Source organism: Perognathus longimembris, chromosome 17 (genome assembly GCF_023159225.1).
Source record: "Perognathus longimembris pacificus isolate PPM17 chromosome 17, ASM2315922v1, whole genome shotgun sequence".
Taxonomy (NCBI): domain Eukaryota; kingdom Metazoa; phylum Chordata; class Mammalia; order Rodentia; family Heteromyidae; genus Perognathus; species Perognathus longimembris.
The window spans coordinates 2,234,816-2,254,835 of record NC_063177.1 but is presented as its reverse complement, the minus strand read 5'-3'; the positions used below and the strand labels follow the sequence as shown (position 1 = coordinate 2,254,835).

Genomic DNA, 20,020 nt, shown 5'->3' with positions numbered 1-20,020 from the left:
GAATTGAAGACCCAGAAATGAACCCACAGAACTATGCCTACTTAATCTTTGATAAAGGAGCCAAAAAAATAGGATGGAAGAAAGATAGCCTCTTTAACAAATGGTGCTGGCAAAAGTGGTTCAACACCTGCAACAAACTAAAATTAGATCCTAATATATCACCCTGCACCAAAATCAATTCAAAATGATCAAAGACCCCAAAATTAAAACAGATATCCTGAAAATACTTAAAGAAGGAGTAGGAGAAACACTTGGGCTTCTTGGCACAGGACGGAACTTCCTTAACAAAGACCCAGAAATGCTACAAATCGAAGAAAGGATGGACAAATGGGACTGCAAGGCAAAGGACATAGCTCCCAAGATAAACAGAAAACCCACAGATTGGGAAAAGATCTTTACCGGCCATACAACGGACAAGGAATTCTTTACAAATAAAAGATCAGTAAATCAATAGAGGTACAAGGGAAGTTCAGAGTGAAGGAAATGAAAATATCTCTTGGATGTATGACTAGATGCTTAACCTCACTTGTAATGACAGGAATGTGCTCCAAGGCTGCCTAGTTGCTTTTCTGTCACAAATTAGGTTTCCAAACACGGACACACACTAACACACACCCTCTGAATAGCAGAAATTTACATTAACATTGTCTCCAAGTGTGGTCTTTTCAACCAAATTGGCAAGATTTGAAAGGAATATGAAACACTGTATTAATAAAGAAGTATAGGAGAGTAAAATTATATGCTCAATCTCACTAATGAATCAAAAATCTTCAGGCAGAAGTACCAATGTATAATAGCTGAGTCAAGTTTATCCTGGAAATTCAAAGATAGCTACACAATAGAAAAATCTATGAAAATAATTTACCATATTAGTAAACTAGAGGACAAAATGTTATGACTATTTAATTTCTTGTTCTACCACTCTGGAAATCAATGTGAAGGTTCCTCAGAAAGTGAAACTTTCAAATTACCCTATGATCCAGTAGTTCTGCTCCTGGGTATTTACACAAACTAGGATACTGTACAGCCTCTAGCACAACCAGCACTGTAGCCAAAGTATGGAATCAACCCAGATGTCCCTCAATGGATAAATGGATTAAGTAAATATAATATAATATATATCAATTAAATTTTACTCATCCATTAGAAATAATGACATTGTAGCATTTGTAAAGAAATGGAAAGATCAGGAAAAAATTATCTTAAGTCAAGCCCAGAGAGACAAAGGATCCAGTTTCCCTTTTATGTGGAAGATAGATTTAGCTTATTTATATGTGTAGCTAAATTAGTTTATAAGTAAGTAGGTTGGGTGGTATGCAAGTATATACAAATGTACTAAATGAAATATGGTAGATTCAAGGGATACCTCAAATAGCATAATTCCTTAGAAAGGCAAAATAAAAGTTCAGCAAAATAAAAGACCAGGTAGCTACTACTTGAAAGATGTGGGGTAGGATCAAAGAGAAAGTGGTGGATGAATGAAGAGGAGGAGTAAGATAGAATGCAGTCAAAAATCCAAAATATATCCTACAAAATTAAGAAGAGGGAGGAAAGGGGTCAGTAGGGGAAGGGGAAGAACGGCTGAGAATATCGAAAGGGGTAACATTGATTAAGAAATAATGTATTCATAAACTGTTTTGTTAAATGGCAACTTCTTTGTTTTTGGTTTTTGGTTTTTTGCCAGTCCTGGGGCTTGAACTCAGGGCCTGAGCACAGTCCCTGGCTTCTTTTTGTTCAAGGCTAGCACTCTGCCACTTGAGCCACAGCGCCACTTTTGGCCTTTTGTATGCATGTGGTGCTGAGGAATCGAATCCAGGGCTTCATGTATATGCGGCGAGCACTTTACCACTAGGCCATATTCCCAGCCCCTTAAAATGGCAACTTCTTTGTATGACTACTTAAAGATAATTTAAAAAATGTTGGCAAACTAGTAAACAATAAGGTTTATGTTGATCAGATAATAGATCTCTACCTTAAATCCAAAGCAAAAATTTAAGCTAAAGGTAAAATGCTAAATATTCCTTTTCAATAAAGAGTGATAAAAAACAATTGTTTACATATTTTCTACTCAATATTGTACATATCACAGATGGTGCAAAAAGTGAAATAAAAATAAGAATATGTAAAGATATATAAGGATAGCTTAAAAGCAATAAAATGATTACTGTTTCAAACCTGATTTCATACACAGAAAAAAATCTATGAGAATATTTACACAAACAATCAGAACCTTAATAACAAGCTTTCTGTATAGAAAAATCAATGTTGGGAATTAACTAACTTTTCTATTTTCCAGCCAAGAAATAGAGTTAATTGGAAAGTTATGTGGAGTACCAACAAAAACCATAGGCAGCTAAGCAACAAATCATAAAAGATGGACCTGATCTTAATTCCCACTAAGACCATAGCATATTATTGAAGGGAGCAAATGAAAGCCTTAGGAGGTGAAGAGAAATATTGTGTTTGTGGGGATTGGTGTAGTACCCCTACAATCACAAAGATTGAATTCCAACAAAAATATTCAGTGAGTTTATTTCTTAATCCTGACAAGAGTGTTCTAAAATGTATATGACACTCCATTCATCATTCTCTCCCATCTCTCCCAATTCCTCCCATCTCAAGTAACCTGGTTCCATTTTCATATGCATGTGTGTGCATATGTATATGTATATACACACAATGTATATATACACACATATATACGGACAATATACATATAACACACAATACACACAACATTGTTATGACCATATTCACCCATTCTCACTTTTTTGTGTGCCCAATAACTTTTCTTCATAATAGACAGAAAAGCATAATTACAGTAACTGGAGTATATAAAACTTCAGTTTTACTAGCTAATTCATGATTGCTTTCCTGGTGAATTGATCCAATTTATATTTCTATTAACAGAATACTTCTGTTAATCTTTTCTTTTTTTACTTCTATTTGAATCTAGGGCTCTAAACTTGCCTAATTTGCATATTCAACAGGCACTTAACCACTTAATATATTTACTATATTTTGAATACTTTTTCAATTGATTGTGAAATGTTGAGAATAAATATATATATATATATATATTTTTTTTCAGGGTCTGGTTACTTTTATTTGGTAAAACTGAAAGTATGTTTTTTTTAAATAATTTATTTATTAATTAAACAAAAATTTTTGACAAGGTGTTGTGCACAAGGGGTACAGTTACATAGTAGGGCAGTGTGTACATTTCTTGTGATATATTACACCCTGTTTTTCTTTCCCTTCCCTAGGTCAGGTAGACATATATACAATACACAATGTACCAAGAACATATACAATAGCCACGTGGCCTATGCCAAAGGAAATTCGCCTAAGGCTTTAAATGTAATGTTGACAGTAGACAATATGTCAACAATAGTCTTATATGAACATACATACATAGCTTTTGAGCTATTGTATTCCACTGAGAGGTCGATTTTTGACCTTTATATGTTGAGTAGTTATTTGGTTTTGGATACATAATGTAGGGTCGCTGACCTACACCTGTGGGATATACCATTTGACAAGAAGTTTATGGTTTCGCAAACCTGGTCTCCACTGTCTCCCCCTTCCCACTCCTTAACAGTCATATATCAGGGAGATCATGCCCCTTTGTTTTCTGTGTTCTAGGCTTGTCTCACTCAACATTATTTGTTCAAGTTCTGATCATTTCCCTGCAAATACCAACATTTCACCATTTCTAATTGCTATGTAATATTCCATTGGTAGAGGTACCATATTTTTTGGATCCATTCATCTGTGGAGGGGCATCTGGGTTGTTTCCATATTTTGGCTATTGTGAATTGTGCCACGATAAACATGGAAGTGCAAATGTCTTTTTGATATCTTGGGACCTGTTGTTCAGGATAGATGCCTAGGAGTGGTATGCCTGGGTCATAGGGTAGGTCTATGTTGAGGTTTTTGAGAAACCTCTATACTGTTCTCCAAAGTGGTTGTACTAATTTGCACTCCCACCAACAATGGAGAAGGGTTCCTTTTTCCCCGCACCCCCTCCAGCATTTGTTGTTTCCTGAGTTCAGAGTATAGGCCATTCTAACTGGAGTGAGGTGGTATCTCAGGGTTGTTTTTATTTGCATTTCCTTTACTGCCAGGTATGTTGAACATTTCCTCATATGTTTCTTTGCCATTTTTATCTCTTCTCTTGTGAAGTCTCTCTTTAGCTCCTTTGTCCAATTCCTAATGGATTTACTTGGCTTGGAGGGGCTTAGGTTTTTGAGTTCTCTGTAGATGACAGATATTAGGCCTTTGTCTGTTGCTGTGCTGGTAGAGATCCTTTCCCATATGGTTGACTGTCTTTCTATTTTGGTGCCTATGTCCTTAGCTGTGCAGAAACTTTTTATTTTGTAGTAGTCCCATTTGTTGAGTCTGTCCCCTAACTGTTATGCCCCTCGGACTCTACTCAGGAAGTTCCTTCCTGTGCCTATAAGTTCTAGCGTCTTTCCTACTCTGTCCTTCAGTAGTTTCAAGGATTCCGTTCTGATGTTGAGGTCCTTGATCCATTTTGAGTTGACCTTGGTGCATGGTGATAGGCTAGGGTCCACCTTGAGTTTTCTGCATAGGGCTGCCCAGTTTTCCCAGCACCAGTAGTTGAAGAGGCTCTGTTTATTCCATTGTATGTCTTTAGCTCCTTTGTTGAATATCAGCTGACTGTAAGAGTGCAGTATTATTTCTGGATCTTCAATTCTAATCCATTGGTCTTCAGGTCTGTTTTTATACCAACACCAGGCTGTTTTTGTTATGATGGCTCTATAGTAGAACTTGAAGTCTGGTATTGTGATACTTCCTGCTTTGCTTTTTTTGCCTAGAATTGCTTTGGCTATTCTAGGTCTTTTGCTGTTCCATATGAATTGCTTTCTCTATATCAGTGAAGAATGTAGTTGGGATTTTGATGGGGATTGCATTGAATTTGTATAACAATTTGGGCAATATGGTCATTTTCACTATATTGATTCTGCCTATCCATGAGCATGGGAGATCTTTCCATCTCCTTGTGTCTTCTTTGATTTCCCTTATCAGAGTTTTGTAGTTCTCATTAAATAGGTCCGTCACGTCTTTGGTTAGGTTGATCCCTAGGTACTTTATTCTTTTTTTGGCTACTGTAAAAGGAATTATTTCCATAATTTCCTTTTCTGCTTGTATATTGCTGGTGTACAGAAAAGCTGCTGACTTTTGTGGATTGATTTTGTATCCTGCTACTTTGCCAAAATAGTTTATTAGGTGTAGGAGTTTGGGGACTGAGTTTTTTGGGGCCTTCAGATATAAGATCATGTCATCTGCAAATAGGGATAGCTTGATTTCTTCCTTGCTGATGTGGATCCCTTTGATGTCCTCCTCTTGTCTTACTGCTATGGTTAGGGATTCCAGCACTATATTGAAAAGAAGTGGAGAGAGTGGGCATCCTTATCTTGTTCCTGAGTTTAGGGGGAATGATTTTAGTTTCTCCCCATTTAATACAATGTTAGCAGTTGGTCTGTTGTATATGGCTTTTATTGTTTTCAGGAATGTTCCACCTATTCCTGTTTTCTCCAGAGCTTTTAATAAGTATGGATGTTGTATTTTGTCAAAGGCTTTTTGGGCATCGACTGAGATAACAATGTGATTCTTGATTTTAGTTCTGTTGATGTGGTGGATAACATTGATTGATTTACGGATGTTGTACCATCCTTGTGACTGTGGGATGAAGCCTACTTGGTCATGGTGCATAAGTTTCTTGATCAGTTTCTGGATCCTGTTAGCTAATATTTTATTGAGGAGCTTTGCATCTGTGTTCATTAGTGATATTGGTCTGCAGTTCTCTTTTTTTGTTGGGTCTTTGCCTGGTTTGGGGATGAGTATAATATTAGCTTCATAGAATGAGTTTGGGATTTCTTCCTCTGTTTCTATTTTGTGGAAGAGTTTGAGGAGTATTGGTATTAGCTCCTCACTAAAGGTTTTAAAGAATTTGTTGGTGAATCCGTCTGGGCCTGGTCTTTTCTTTGTTGGGAGGTTCTTGATTAACCCCTGTATCTCGCTGTACATTATTGGTTTATTTAGTTGATTTATTTCTTCTTGGTTCAGTTTGGGGAGTTTATACTTCTCTAAAAATTGATCCATTTCTGTAAAATTATTGTTTTTTTAGTGAGTAGAGGTTCTGGAAATAGTTCCTTATGGTTGTTTGAATGTCGTGTGTATTTGTTGTAATTTTTCGATGGAGTCCCGGATTTTACGTATATGAGTCTCTTCTCTTCTTTTTTTTGTAAGTCTTGTGAGGGTTCTGTCAATTTTATTTGTTTTCTCAAAGAACCAGCTTTTAGTCTTATTTATTTGTTGAATGGTCTTTCTATTTTCAACCAGATTTGTCTCTTCTTTAATCTTTGTGATCTCTCTCCTCCTAGTCATTTTAGACTCAATCATTGTTTCTCCAGTTGTTTTAGTTTCATCATGAGGTTATTCACCTGCTCTGTTTCCATTCTTTTAATGTGAGTGCTGAGGGCAATGACTTGCCTGTCAGTACTCCCCTAGCTGTATCCCATAGGTTTCTTTGTGATGTATTTTCATTGTCATTGTGGCTTATGAAATCGTTAATTTCATCTTTAATTTGGTCTGTGGCCCAAGTGTTGGATAACAGTGTGGGGTTTAGCTTCCAAGAATGTGTATAGCCTCTGTGGCAACCGTTGTTATTGAGGGTTACCTTTATTCCACTGTGGTAAGATATAATACATGGGATGACGTCAACACTTTTGTATTTGCTGAGGTTTTTTTGTGTGGGCTATGACATGGTCTATTTTGGAGTATGATCCATGGGCTGCTGAGAAGAAGGTGAATTGGGTCTCTGTAGGGTGGAAGATTCCGTATAGATCTGTCAGATCCATTTGGGATATGGTGTTACTTAGGTCCTCAGCTCCCTTGCTAATCCTCTGGGTGTTGAATCTGTCTCTTGGAGAGAGTGGGGTATTAAAGTCACCCACTATGATTGTGTTTGGGTCTACTTGTTCTGTAGTTCTGTGAGAATTAGCTTGACATATATAGGGCCTCTTTTGTTCGGTGAATTTACTTTTATCACCGTGATGTCTTGATTCTGGATTTTTCCTTGTATTAAAATGTAGTATCCTTCTTTGTCTTTTTGAGTTGATTTTAATGAGAAGTCCAGTTTGTCTGAGATCAGGATGGCTACTCCTGCCATTTTGGTAGGTGGGTTTGCTTGGAAGATCTTGCTCCATCCTTTCATTTGGAGCCTGTTTTTATCCCTTGCTGTAAGATGGGTCTCTTGTAGACAACAGATTGCAACTTTTTGTCCACTAGCTCCTGGATTAGTCTGCCCTGGAGCTTTACCGTTTCTTGGAGTGTGGTAATTTTCTGGTCCTTATCGGCTGCATCATCTTCCAAGAGAGAGATTCTGGATTCAATATGGTCAATTCTTGGTGCTGTGGATTCAAGTGTGGAGTTTATGGATGTCAGGGAGCTATTTATGGTTGCCAGATCAGCTCTGATCGTGGAAATTTCTTCCTTTAAAGAGTTGTATTTTAAATCTATTTTTTCATGCATTTTGCTTCTCAGGATGTTAAGGTCTTCTTTAACAGAGGTTTGCTCTGTATCCATTTTTGCTTTAATTTCTTTCTTGGCTTCCTAGAGGTCCTTCGAGACTTCCACTCTAAACTCCTGGAATTGTTTTCTGATTTCGTTTCTGAGGCTTTCCATCATTTCTGCTATCATAGCCTCAGTTTTTTTTTTTTTTTTTCTATCTCCTCTTCGGTCATACTGCTTTTTGGAGCTGGCGAGTTGGCTTGCCCTTTGATGAAATTTGTTATATTTCTTTGTGATTTGTGCATCTGGAGATCTGTTGGTGGCTTCCCTGGGTTGGCTTTGTGCTGGTTCCCGCTGGTCCATCAGTGGGAGACTTGTTTGTGTCCTGGCTCTGGGTTTGAGTTTGGCTGTTGAACCTTACTGCCCAATGGGTGAGCGTGACCGTCTCGGTTGTTGCTGAAGTGGTCCCCCTCACTTGTGCCCTCTTGTGTGCTCCCGCGGGGGTTTGGGCAAGAGGTCCTCCTGCTGGAGGGCTAGCACGCTGGCCCACGCTGGCCCACCAGGGGGCGTGTGCATGTGCATGTGCACTCCAGTGCTTCCTTTGGGGTTGTGTTGCCCCGAGTTGTTGGAGGGTGCTTGTGTCCTCTCACGAATTTGCCGGGGGCAGTATGCGTGGGCCCCAGCAGGATCAAGTGTCTGGGCGCGGGTTGGTGCCGCAGACTCTCTGTGCCTCCGTTGTGAAGGGGGCTTGTGTTTGGGCCCAGGTGACCCTGCTGTGCTGGTGTTGCTCAACAGCAAGCCAGGGGCTTCCAATGTTTACCAGTCCCTGGGCCCCTGCTGGGGAGGGGGTGGGGCTGGTATGGCCAGATTCAGGCGGCTCTGCTGGGGCTTTGGGGGGGGATGCCTTGGTGCTGCTCCACCTCTGTTAGTTCCCACATCCTCCCAGAGGTCTTAGCACCACCAGCTATGGAGCTGCTTCATTCCCTCGGGGTAGGGAGGGGGAGGGAGGGAGCTCTAGCTTCTTTGTAGGGTTTGGGTCTCTGCTAGAGCTTGTCTCCCATTTGGGGGGGGGCAATGGGGAACTTACTGATCCTCGGTTGAGTGTGTGTCCCACGCTGCTGTGGGCTTTCGGGGCTGTGGTGCTGGGGTGTGGCAATTGGTCATTTGGTGGTGGCAGCCCTGGCTCTCCGGCTCTCCCTGTCTGCAGCTCAGGTTCCCCTGCTGCTTACTTCTGATCCTGGCTGTTCGGTCCTGCAGCTTCGGTGTCTTGCTCGGTCTGCGCTCCCCCTGGGGTCCGTGGAGCTCTGGCTGTCTGGACTCTGCACTCCTGGCATGACTTTTCGGATGTTGGTTTGCCAGTGCCAGGTCCCCTTTTCTAGCCTGACCCTGTTTGGGCCAGGGTCGGCGGGTGGGGGAGGGGTACCCCGGAGATTTTCCGGCTCCATAGGCTCTTCTTTTTTTTTTGTTCTTTTTCGTTTCCTGTGTTTCTCTGTTGCTTCTGGTTGTTGGGGTTGCTGGATTCTTGATGGGGTGTTGGGTGCTGGAGTTCCCAGCTCACTATTCAGTTGGAGCGAGTTGGGGTGCCTCCCTAACGTGACGGTGCCATCTTCTCTCCCCAGAATAAATGTATTGGTTTGTCATTCAGGTGTGGATACAGAGGCACTGTACTCATAAACTAACATATTGAAACTCCTTTGTACAACTGTTTAAAGGTAGTAAAAGCTCAATTGTAACAAAAGGAAAAATTGGACATTTTCACAAGCACTTGCTCTTAAAACAAAAGGTATTTTTAACAAGTAAAGATAAATATCTCTAGCTCTTTCTTCCTAGATATACTGAGTTTTATCATAGATGTTTGGTCTCTAAGGTTGTGTAAGAGTCATTCCTGAGCACTTTGACCTTGGTTCCTCTTAAATGTTGTTTTCTTTTGCCCATACTCAATTAAACTAATGGAATTTTGTAGAGTAGTTCCTTTATAAAGATACCACTTCTTTCTATTCCTTTAGCAAGTGATGCTAAATGGCATAAAAATCAGAGGGCCAAGTAGGACTAGAATCTGTCCTTAGATTCTAAAAAAATACTGGGATATAAATTAACTTTCAGATTATCTAGTCAATATAATTTGCAAACTGTGATGATTAGAATAAGAATCCTTGTGGAGGCTCCATATGGGAGAATGCATGATATACATATCTCAAAGTATGACTGCTTTCCAATGTTTCATATAGTCTAGTCATATAAAGTAATATATTAAAGATGGAGACATGTTATAAAAACTAAATGTGTATCGAAGAGTAAAGGGGAAGGAAGGGTATTCCTAAGGAAGAACCAGAGAAGGATTCTCACAGGCAGAGATGAAGTCTCCCTATGTGGCTGAGGTAATTACAGCAATGTGAAATTGGTGCTGGATAAGTAAGTCAAACAAAAATGATAGACCTAGAAACAGATCTATTGACAAATAGGAGACTGACATAAAGAATTTTCATGCAGAGCGTTAGACTGATAAATATGTGATGTAAAAATGATTTGATGTTGGTGTCAAAATACAATTACTATTTAAAAAATTCTAAGGCTGGGGTATGGCTCAGGTGGTAGAGCACCTCTCTAGCAAATTTGAGGTTCTAAGTTCAAACCCCACTACTATCACAAAAGAAAAGAGCCCAAGTGATTAAAGACATAAATATGAAAAATAAGAAAGTAATAAGTTAATTAAAACATAAGTACTGGGATAGGACAATATTTCTGAAATATAGCCCCCCAAACACAAAACATTTAAAATATTAACTTTTTAAACACTGAAACTAAACTGGTATGACAAAAGTCAGACACAGACTTTCAAATGTCACTTACAACACATAGTATGAAGAACGGGTTAAGCATCCAAAATATATAAAGAGCTCCTCCTACACAGCCACCAGGAAAGAGACTCCAAAGACACCAGGAAAGAGACTCCAAAGACCAAAGGTCAAGCTACACAAATAAGCAACTCAGAAGAAGAGCACGAATAGTCAAGATACAATAAACATGCTTAATGTCACTGGCAAGAAGGGGAATGCAAACAGTGATTATTCATTTCTTTCCTATTGATAAAAATTGTCAGGCAAACCAAGTTTTGGTGGGGTAGAAAGGAACAAGAATTCAAACTCTACTGGCCAGAGACTACTTATGCATAGTTACCTTGAGGAGCCACCAGGTGCTTCATTTGTTAAAACTCAAAAAGTTTATGTCAGACAATCTAGTCATCTATTTGAGCATCTATTTACAGAAATTCTTGTACATGTACAACAAAAGTTTCTATTTTGCAATATCATTTATAGTTGCACCATTGGTTGTTTTATTGCTTTCTACTGATCCAAAATATATTTTAAAGGAAGAGAAAACATATTGTTGTTGTTGTTTTTTTGTCTTTCTGAGAGGCAAAAGGGGGGCACAGAAGTGGAGGGAGGAAGGGTGAACAAATACAATTGTATTCAATGTACAACTGATAGACAATGAACTATGCAACTTGTGGGAAGGGAATGGAGGGGGAAACAGAGGAAAGAAAAGGAAGGCATGACATTGTCCAGGAAGAATTGTATTCATTATCTAACTTATGAAATTGTAAACCCTCTGTGAAACTCCATAATAATAACAAAAAATCATATTTTAAGAACCTTAAAAATCCATCAGCATGGAAGTGAATGTGTAAAAATTATGAATTTTGTTCTTTTAAGAATGTAGTCTAAGAAAAGTTTCTAGGATTTTCTAACTGGGTGGTAGGCATTGATCATTTTTTATGTATCACTGGATTATTTAACAACATAAAATTAATCCACAACCTACAATGTAGGTTTGCCTTTCATAAATCATGTGTTCAATATGTTGATGTGCAGTCACTGGCAGCTTTACCTGTGTGGAGAGAACTACGGTACAAAGTGCTTGTGTCAGTAAAGGCTTACTAGAAAATCAATCCTCAAGACTAGGTTCTTTCTTTGTTCTTTGCTTTCTCTTTCCCCTTCCTTTCTCTTCCCCTTTCCTCTTCCCTTTCTTCCATCTCCTTCCCCTCTTCTTTCTTTCCCCTCCCCCTCCCCCTCCCCTCCTCCTCCTCCTTCTTTGGCAGTACCAGAGTTTGAACACTGGCCTTGCTCTCATTTGGCTTGCTCACTAGGCTGGCGCTCTACCACTTGAACCCCACCCTTTGCCAATTATTTTGGAGGTGAGTCTCTTGGACCTTTTTCCCTGGGATGGCTTTGAACAATGAGCCTTTGAACCTCTGTTTCCTGAGTAGCTGGGATCATTGGTATGAGCCACGAATGCTTAGCAAGTCTTCTAATATGAATAGAAGTTAATCTAGACCAAGAAATAGAATGAGGTTCAAAAGGAACATCACGAGTGACTTCAGGGAGCAAGGAATTGCTAGGTCATAATGGAGGGGTCTAGTTAACGAAGAGAGGAGAGAAGGTCAAAGTCATTTTTCTTACACAAAGGGGGCTTAGGTTTTATCCTGTATCCAAGTAGGAAGTAATAACAGTGTTTTGGTTTGGATTCTATATGGTTTACATTATAATAATAGGGAGCTGTCTGGGAAGTAGCGAGGCAAGTTAAGAAGACAGTTGAGGTAGCCAGAATAAAGAAGATATAGAATCAGAAATTATTGAAGAGGAACATTAATGACAATTGGTTATCTCTTGGATCTGGGAGGAGGGAGGTCAGCAGCATAAGGAAATCCAGAAACACAAAATTTGTAACCTTGTGGGATATCATTACCTTAAGAACGAAACAAAAAGCTGATAATACAAGCATTTTTGGCCTAACCTTATTGGGATTTCTATTTTGCAGCTGGAGAATCAATCAGATACATGGTTAAAATTCTACTTCCTGTGACTAATGGAATTACTGGGTCAATAATTCCAGGTTCAGGAGGTTGAGTGTTTTCTTGATGGTTGCTCCTTTGTTCCGAAGCTTTGTATTACTTTGTTTAAATTCCGGAGAAATTGCTCAGTTTATAGAACAGCCAAAGAGGATCATCAGGAAACCAGATTCTAGATGCTGCCAGAAGAAACACCATCCAATGGCAAGTATGTGACAGGTATTTTTAGACTCTTCATTCTCATGGGATGTGTGTAGATCACAAACATGTCAATCTTGGATCAAATTCTCAAACCCAGAAAGAGGAGCCCAGACATAAAAAGAATAGCCTGGTTCAGAGGTGGGGAAGTAGAGCCAATTAGCTGTAACTCTTCCCCATGAACCTATGTCCACATAGGCCAACCAAGCACAGTACCAAGTAACTGGAGAATGGGAGCTGAATAAATGATTGCAGATGAGTGAATGAAAGATAAAGCCAAGAGCTGCTGGCTCATGACTGTAATCCTAGCTACTCAGGAGTTTGAGATCTGAGGATCATGGTTTGAGGCCAGTCTGTGCAGGAAAGTCCCCAGACTCTTATCTCCAATTAATTACCACCCCCCCCCCCCAAAAAAAAAAAGAACCTAGAGGTGGAGCTCTGGCTTAAGTGGTAGAGCACAAGACTTGAGCAGAAAAAGCTCAAGGACAGCATCCAGGCTAGAGTTCAACACAGGAACAGCACAAAAATAAAAAAGATAATCTAGCCAGAACCAAAGAAAAGGCACCTTAATTTTGGAGAGAACATTTAAAGTTTCTTAAAAGGCACAAGAAAATTGCTAATGTAAGATGCCAAATGAAATGAAGTATGAACTCTCTCATAGGAAGAGATACCATACCTGGATTAGGCTAGTTTTTTCTAGTTGGTTAGTGCTAATTGGCCTATCACAGTAAAAATAAGATTGCTGGAAGGCTGAAAAGCTGGAGACAGAGGCACTGTTCTGGAAATGCAGAGGTGAGGGTGGTGATTCATATTTTTCTCTCCAGGATGAAGACTTTTGTTTGGATTATGGACGGAGTGAAAACAACTTTCTAAGAATTCTTAAAATACCAGAGTTAGATGGTAGGTATATGGTCTTCAGAAATTATTATACCAGGTCAATAAGGGCATAGTAAGGATTGAACTTTTCAGATCAAGCCAAGACCTACATTCCATGCGTAGCTTCACTAACAGCTAATTGATCTTCAATGTCATTCTCTTGATAGCTAGAGGAAGTGGCTAACCATTGGAAGTCTGTTTTCAACCTGGGTGCCTATGCTGCTCTAAGTACGATTACATATCTTTTACTAATTAAGCCAAGAACATTTTTCATATTTCTTAATTATATTTAAGTAGTTGTACAAAGGAGTTGCCATTTAACAAGGTGGTTTCTGAGTATAATATATCTTGATCAATGTCACTCCTTTCAACATTCTCATTCATCCCTCTCCTATTTATCCCTCCCCTCTTTATTCTTAATTTTGTAGGACCAAGAACTATTTTTCATTTATTTTGTGTGTAGGGTTTCTTTTTGTCAAACTGAAACCCACCTGAGGTGTAGTTTATATAAGGACTGTTTCTGAAATGTGTGGTTGGTGTCAGAAGTGGGATTCCCATGCCAAACATCATCGTGATTTGACTTTGGCAATAGTGTCAGAATACCAAGAGATAAAGCAGGGAGCTAAAAGTGTGTGGATAGTCCATGGCATGAGATGACTGGCGGGGAGCACTACATCCATATCATTCACTGTACCAGCCCAGGACTAGTAAACCATTACAGAATGACAAGGTATTGATGAGGGTACCCAAGGTATAGTTCCCTACTCTCCACTGTGCCTTCCAAAGGTGCAGTAATTGCATAACATCACAGAGATAGACAAGCATTATGAAGAGAGTGAGATTGTGAGAATTCCTTCCAACTTTGGCTCAACTGGCATTTTGTTTCTTTCTGGCCAGAAATTATCTCTTTAAGGGAATATTATATGTAAGGCCATGGGTACATTTCTTGAAACTGTAATGCCTCTGTACTTCACTTTGACAATAAATAAGTAATTATTATTATTAAAAAAGCAAGTGACACCAAAAAAGGAAAAGAAATGGAGTATTATAATGAAGATATGCTCTAATCTTCCCTGCTGACATGGTTAAAAAATAAAGAAGACAATTCAGAGGAAGAAAGCCTTCATATGAACTATGTGCTCACCTTCTTAACATATTTTTGCAAATCATTCTGCTTTTTTTTTTTTTTAACATATGGGAGACTTAAAAGGAAATTGTGAATCTGAAACTCTGTGACTTTGGAGCAAGCTGACAGCATTACTTCTTCAGTGGGAGAAACTTCTGAAATTCATTTAAAAACATGGTCTTCTAAAAGGCTAAAGATACCTAATTGAGGAATAAAACTTCCATTTTCAAAAAGCATAACCATTCCCATGTGTGATACATTGTTTCAGATGAAGGTGAAGGTGAACTGGCTGGATGCGAGCCAGGAACATCCAGTGAGGCTGGCATCCTGCCTGACATCTCCAGAGCATACATCTTGGGAAGCACAGTTTTTTTTCTCTTGGTTGTTTTTGAAATTATATTTCAGGATAGCTTTAGGATGGGATACTGGTTGGATCCCTCACTCATTTAATACAAAAGGTCCTGCAATGTTGCAAGTTAAGGATGGGGGTGAGGTGTTACATATAGACACTCTAGGAAGGGGAGATTTTGTTGTAAGCAAGGAGGGAAGGTATGGGAGTTGGTTGGAAAATTCAAGTGTCATGCTAGAAGCCAGCATAATAGGGAACTTGGAATGTAGGTCCTTATTAGTTGGGCCAATAAAGAGCCAGTGAATGCCCAGTCATGATCAAGGTTGTGCTGCTCTTCATGGAATGACAATAATCCCATAAACAATAAAACAGAGCTTGATTCTGAAAAGGGATTACTAGGAACCAACCTGAAATGCATCACCTATGATAATATGGTCAAGATGATGGACAGAGGTCCCTGGGCTTCATAAACCAAAGAGCATTCAGCAGAACACTTTTGGAATGAGCTTTTGAAACACAGAGGAACTGGAAACAGAATTTCCCCCCCCCCCCCAGGAACTTCTGTAAACTGTTTTCTCTGCCTAGCCAAAGGAGCAGTTTTGCAGATGTGGAATTTGGTTTAAGAATCAGGAAAGCATTTATTTCCTCTTTAATTAACATGTACATTATGTACTAGGTCTTGAAGTCAGATTCTGGCTCTACCACTTGAGTCACACCTCCAGTTCTAGCTTTTTACTGGTCAATTGGAGAGAAGATTCTTAAGGATCTGCCTGCCTGGGCTGCTTCTAAATCTCAATCTTTAGATCTTAAATTCCAGAGTAGTTATAATTAGAGAAGTGAGACATGGACACCTGGCATAAGTGCCTCATTTATGCACAAAATTTGCTGTCTTTTGATGTACTCTGTTGTCTAACATAAAATTATGATGTGCTTGTGTATTTTTAGAAAGTTGAAGTAAGTTTTGAATTCCTAACAATCTTAGACTATGAAGTAAGAATTGAGCTTTGCTATGAAGTCTATCTTATACACACACTGTCACAGTACATTTGGTAATCTCTGTCAAGATCACTAGCTACCAAGGGAAACTACATGTGCTCTTTTTTTGTGTGTGTGTGTGCCAATACTGGGGCCCAAACTCAGGGCCTGGGTGATATCCCTTGGCATTTTGCTAAAGACTAGCACTCTACCACGTGAGCCACAGTTTCACTTCTGGCTTTTGGTTGGTTAACTAGAGATAAGAACCTTACAGACTTTCCTGCTTGTGTTGGCTTTGAATCTTGATCCTCAGATCTCAGCTTCCTAAATAGCTAGGATTTAGAGGAGTGTGGCATTGGTTCCTAGTATAAATGCATTATTTGTGCATGAGGTATACTCTTTTTTATGAACTCTATTGTCTTATGGAAGCATGCTATGTCTATATAATTTTGTAATGGTTGATGTAAGTCCTGAATTCCTAAATAAAAACAACATAAAGTAAGAATTATTAGGAAGTGAGCTTTTCATTGAAGTCCTATCTTGTATAGCTAGTGTCACTGGGCACTTGACAACCTCTATCAAGGTGACCAAGGCAAGTGTGTGAAGGCATTTTGCATCTGCTGGGTTTTTTCTTTTTGTGCCCGTACTGGGGCTTGAATTCAGGGTTTGGAAATTGTCCCTAAGGTTATCTTTTCTATTTCTTTCTTTCTTTCTTTTTTTTTTTTTGGATCAAAGCTAGCACTCTATCACTTGAGCTACAGCTTCACTTCTGGTGTTGGTGGTTGATTAAACATAAGAGTCTCACATACTTTCCCACCCAGGCAGACTTTGAACTTCAATCCTCAGATCTCAACCTCTTGAGTAGCTATGATTATAGGCATGAGCTGCTGTTGGCTGGTTCTATATCTTCTCTTGCTTCCACTTTGCTTCTACAATATTCTGAATCCTTGGTTAACTTGGTAATCCAAACTTGTTTTATTGTTTAAGTGTTGTAAGTTTACACTCACTCTGTTTATCTTCTGTGAATATCTAACCTATCTGAAATCCCGCATGCATTTTGGCTTCTCTTTGCCATGGGTATAGAGAGGGAACAGAATCTTCTCTGGGCTCAGCCGTCCTCAGGCCTCTGAGCGTGTTCTTCTTCCCATAATCAGTTCTGGTCACACTAAGTGAGGTTCAAGATTGCCATATGATTTGCAATGAAAGAAGAATTTATGAGCCAGGGCCCTTGGCATAGAAATAGTCATAGGAAGGACGTTAACAAAATAGATCTCCACAGTGTGAGTTTTCTCCCTCATTTCGGTGACCTAGTTTTCTGACCTTGGATCATACCTATCTCCATCTTTCCCGGATCTGCAAATGCAAAGAGTCACTTACCAGATGCCAAGAGGTCATTGATGAGCACGAGGAACCTCTCATCAGCCACTTGGGCATCAGTCATGAGAAACACAGTGCTGAGGTTCTTCACACCAGCTTTCATACAAAGGCCAGCCAAGTCTGCCTGGAAGGAATGTTGAAATCAGAAGTCTTGGAGAAGGAAGACATTGTGAGAGAGATCCCCAATCTACTCTTTAGGAACGGATCTATTTTCTTATATACTTCAGTGGAAATAAATCATGACCATGCTGGGAGTAGGGAGGAGAGTTCTTTTGTACCAACTGTCAGGAAAATATGCCTCACTGCTGGACTTCAATACCAATGGAGGCAAGCAAGGAGAACTATACAGCAAGGACCCTGGTTTTATGCAATCTTGCTGGCTCTTGCATTAGCTCAGGATTCCCCTGTTTGTACAAAAAGGGAACAAAGGGTCTTCTCCAAAGGTGGCCCTTTTCACTTATATTTTCATGGAAGAAACTTCCTCTTGAGAACAATTGACTCTTTGTCTTGACAAATGAGACAGATTTGGGGCTAGCTGTCTGAGGATGAATAGATTTCACAATAATGGTATCTTGCATTGTTATGACTAACCCCACCAACGTTTTTATTTATTAGGGAACACACACACACACAGAGACACAAACAGACACACACAGACACACAGACACACACATACACACACATACAAATATCTGTAGGAAATATACCTTCACTGAAAGCTGTAGAGGATGAGGTGCTGAGCTAGAATGTCATGCCCTGGGTTTGTCAAGCCTAGTAGGCCTTGTTCTTTTGCTTCATCACCTCACAGTTAGTTCCCACCCTGACCCCTATGCTGCTCTGGATTCTACAGCACTACTCAGGGATCATTTCCTAACAGCCTCAAACAATCTTACTTCAGAGTTTCTGTACAGTCCACACAACCACCCCCCCGTAAAGATAACAGAGTTTCTTTCTGATTAGTGGGTCTAACCTTTATAGTATGATCTGAGATGGTGTGTCTCAGTTTTCATTAAAATCATCTAGGACGTACTTTGCAAAACCCTTAAACCTAGGCTAATCTCCACATCTCTTAAATCTGAACATTTAGGGGTAGGATGCAGGCATCAGCATTATTGGAAGATCTAGTACATAAACAAGGTCTTAGTATAAAACCAGTGTCCTCTATTATTCTGTAAAGGCACAATTTCTACCACACAGTTTAGTTTTGTTTCTTTTGGAAGCATTAAAGGAAAACTGAACTTGAGTTTGATGCATGACCTTGAATACAGCCAGCTTTGAGAGGCTAAGCTGTGGTTTCCAAGCAGAAGTGAGCATTCACCTTTCCGCTCATTGGCTGAGGAAGAATTCAAGGTAGGAGGGAAAGTCTGGCTTAGTGCTTGAGGGGTTCTCTCAAGAACATCAAGGGCAAAGCAGATGGAAACTGAACCATGGCTTGCTATTGTGCTTGGGTTACAGTCTTGGATTAAAGTGAGGGGACTGGACAGACAGTCTTTGAAGGTTGTACATATAATGTCTTTCTTCTTGCAACATGCTTCACTGCTCCTATATGCTTGCCACTTAAAACTAGGAAATGTCATTGATGGTCACAGAGGCCAGTGGTTACTGAATCCATCTTCTAAAATATTAATCTCTTGTATAACTTGAACAGACTGTTGGAATTCCTCTTATGGCTATTAGAACAGTTAGCAAGATGTAAGGGTAAGTGTTGAATAGTCCATCTCAAGTGACCTTCGAAAGGCCACTGTTCTCAGACTGAGACTAATGAGAAAAAAAATAGCCCCTCTTGTCACCAGTTCAGAAACTAGGAGCAAAATGGACAATGAAGAGTAAGTTCTGGCTGGGTGCCAGTGGCTCATGCCTGTAATCCTAGCTACTCAGGAGGCTGAAATCTGAGGATCGTGGTTCAAAGCCAATCCAGGCAGAAAAGCTCATGAGACTATTATCTCCAATTAATCATTCAGATAGAAACAGACGTGGCGCTGTGGTTCAAGTGGTAGATTGCTAGCCTGGAGCACGGAGAGGCTCAGGGACAACAGTGCCCAGGCCCTGAGTTCAAGCCCCAGAATGGGGGAAAAAAGAGTAAGTTCTGGGCAAGGGGACTGTAGAACCACAGAAGAATGGCAGGGAGCTGTGGGTGACTAGAGAGGCCCAGGTTTCTCTCCATGGCAGTGGATCTGCTTACCTTGAAGTCAGGGATCTGGTAACCTTTGCGCAGCGTGATCTGGAACACATCCATGGAGCTGATGAAAGCTGCCAGCTTTGTGAGGCTCTGCTTCCCACTCCCACCTACACCAACCAGCAGAGCATTCCCCCTCGGGGACTCCAGGATACGGTTGATGTGGCAGCTAAAGAGAAGGGAGTAGAAAGCCCATTATCTAGAGCACTCGCCAAGGAAGAAATATATAGAGTAACAATGGTCAGAGATGGAGTAAGAGCCATTTTGGAGGCATACTATGGACTGAGTTCTAAGAAATTTTAATGAGACAATCCTCAAACCTGGATTTACCTTTGCCCAAGCCCAGTGGAATTGCCATGGCTTTATCTGAATCCAGACACTAAGGCGAACCATCAGGAATGGAGGAAGAGACTAGATTCTAGATAGGCAGGACTGGAAGAGTCAGCCATGGGAGTGGGGAGAGATCCAGGATTATTACTTTTGGATCCCTGGTTGAGCCTAGCTCTATCCCACCTCTCCACTTCACTTTGTCTCTCCTATTCATTGTTTTGAGCA

The 20,020-nt window shown here is 40.0% G+C and overlaps 1 protein-coding gene across 1 annotated transcript in view; it reads right to left on the bottom strand.

Moving 5' to 3' along the window:
- Dnah9 (dynein axonemal heavy chain 9) overlaps positions 1-20,020 on the bottom strand; it is a 349,492-nt gene that overhangs the window by 108,211 nt on the left and 221,261 nt on the right. The window contains 2 exon segments of the mRNA XM_048365947.1: positions 17,290-17,413; positions 19,472-19,634. Coding sequence (XP_048221904.1) covers positions 17,290-17,413; positions 19,472-19,634 — 287 coding nt within the window.